The sequence below is a fragment of the Tupaia chinensis genome, unplaced genomic scaffold, assembly GCF_000334495.1.
Source record: "Tupaia chinensis unplaced genomic scaffold, TupChi_1.0 Scaffold000384_1, whole genome shotgun sequence".
NCBI classification, from domain to species: domain Eukaryota; kingdom Metazoa; phylum Chordata; class Mammalia; order Scandentia; family Tupaiidae; genus Tupaia; species Tupaia belangeri.
Window position 1 is genome coordinate 1959843 of NW_006159886.1, and position 1264 is coordinate 1961106.

Here is a 1264-nt window from a genome sequence, read left to right on the forward strand (position 1 = left end):
CGCCTTCGGGCGCAGCGGCAGGTCCTCGGGGCTCTTCCCTGCCAGCTCATCGTCGTCATCGTCCTGCAGGAACAGGTTGGTGGGGATGATGCCCTTGGCGTACTTCTTGGTGACCTCCACGAAGTCATCCAGCGCTATGTAGTTCTTGGCTGAAAAACAAGATAGTGCAGTCTTCCCAGGCTGCAAGCCCACCGCGACCCCAACGCAGATGGCCAGGTGCACACAACAGTGCCTGAAGCAGGAGCTGAGGGCACCCAGGTGGACAGACGGTGAGGACCAGCTGCCCGCGGAGGAAAGCAGCAGGTGTGCGGGGTGCCAGCCTCCATGTGAGCCCGCTGGCCTCTGTGACAAGTCATCCTCCACCTGAGAGTCCTCCCTCCCCGGCTCCTGATGCCGGGAGGTTACTGTACCAGGTCAATCGCCAATCCTTCACAACCTGCACCTCCAACCTGACACTCGCTGTCCCCCATACTTTGGGCTTCATACAGCACTGACATCAACTGCTCTGCAAGAACTCTACTGACCCCTCCACCCAACATGAAGTGCGAGGGTCCACCACGCTCCTGCCGACCCCTCTTCTCGACATAAGGTACTGAGGGCCCACCACACTCCTGCCTGGCGGAAGCCATGCAGCCAACACAGGCAGATACTAAAGAGCTGCCTCTCAGGTCTAAGCAAGGCTTGGGTGAGGAGAGCTGCAGGCAAGACCACAGCTGTGAGCTCAAGCTTTCAACTGTGTTTGTTGTACTGGTTTGTGCTGTTTTTACTTTCAATCTCTCTGCTATGGCACCCCGTAAGGATAAATTAACACCCCCAGCCTTACAGTAACTTTTACAATAAAACCAGCTAATAATCCTAAAAGAATGCAGACCCCTAAGGCGGCAGCAATTGGGAATTACTTTCTGAGACTCACCCCACCAGCCTGTGTTAGGCCCAATTAGCATATGTTAGGTTGAGTTAGTATAAACTGAATTAGCGTAATTAGCATATGTAGACTAAAGTTAGTTTAGACTAATTTTGCGTAAACATCCCTAGTTAGGCCTGCAGGCTGAGTTAGCTTATGTTAGGCACAGTTAGCATATCCACTGCCATGACAGGGATTCAAAGATGGGGCACAAGAATTCGCTGATTAACAGACAGGAATTCAACAAACTAGATTCGGGAATTCACAAGTTAATAGAGGAAGGGCAGGTCTAGCTGGCAGGGACAGGATGAACAAACCTAAAGGTGCAGGGTGGGGGGGGTGTGGTGGGTGTGGGGTGTC

At 52.9% G+C, this 1264-nt stretch overlaps 1 protein-coding gene across 4 annotated transcripts in view; it reads right to left on the reverse strand.

Annotated features, from left to right (window-relative positions):
- The window catches only part of WFS1 (wolframin ER transmembrane glycoprotein), a 42086-nt gene that overhangs the window by 6852 nt on the left and 33970 nt on the right, over nt 1-1264 (reverse strand). For all 4 annotated transcript variants that reach the window (XM_006153658.2, XM_014589833.1, XM_014589832.1 and 1 more), the window contains one exon: nt 4-149. In XM_006153658.2, the coding sequence (XP_006153720.1) occupies nt 4-149 (146 nt within the window). The remainder of the gene's footprint in view (nt 1-3; nt 150-1264) is intronic.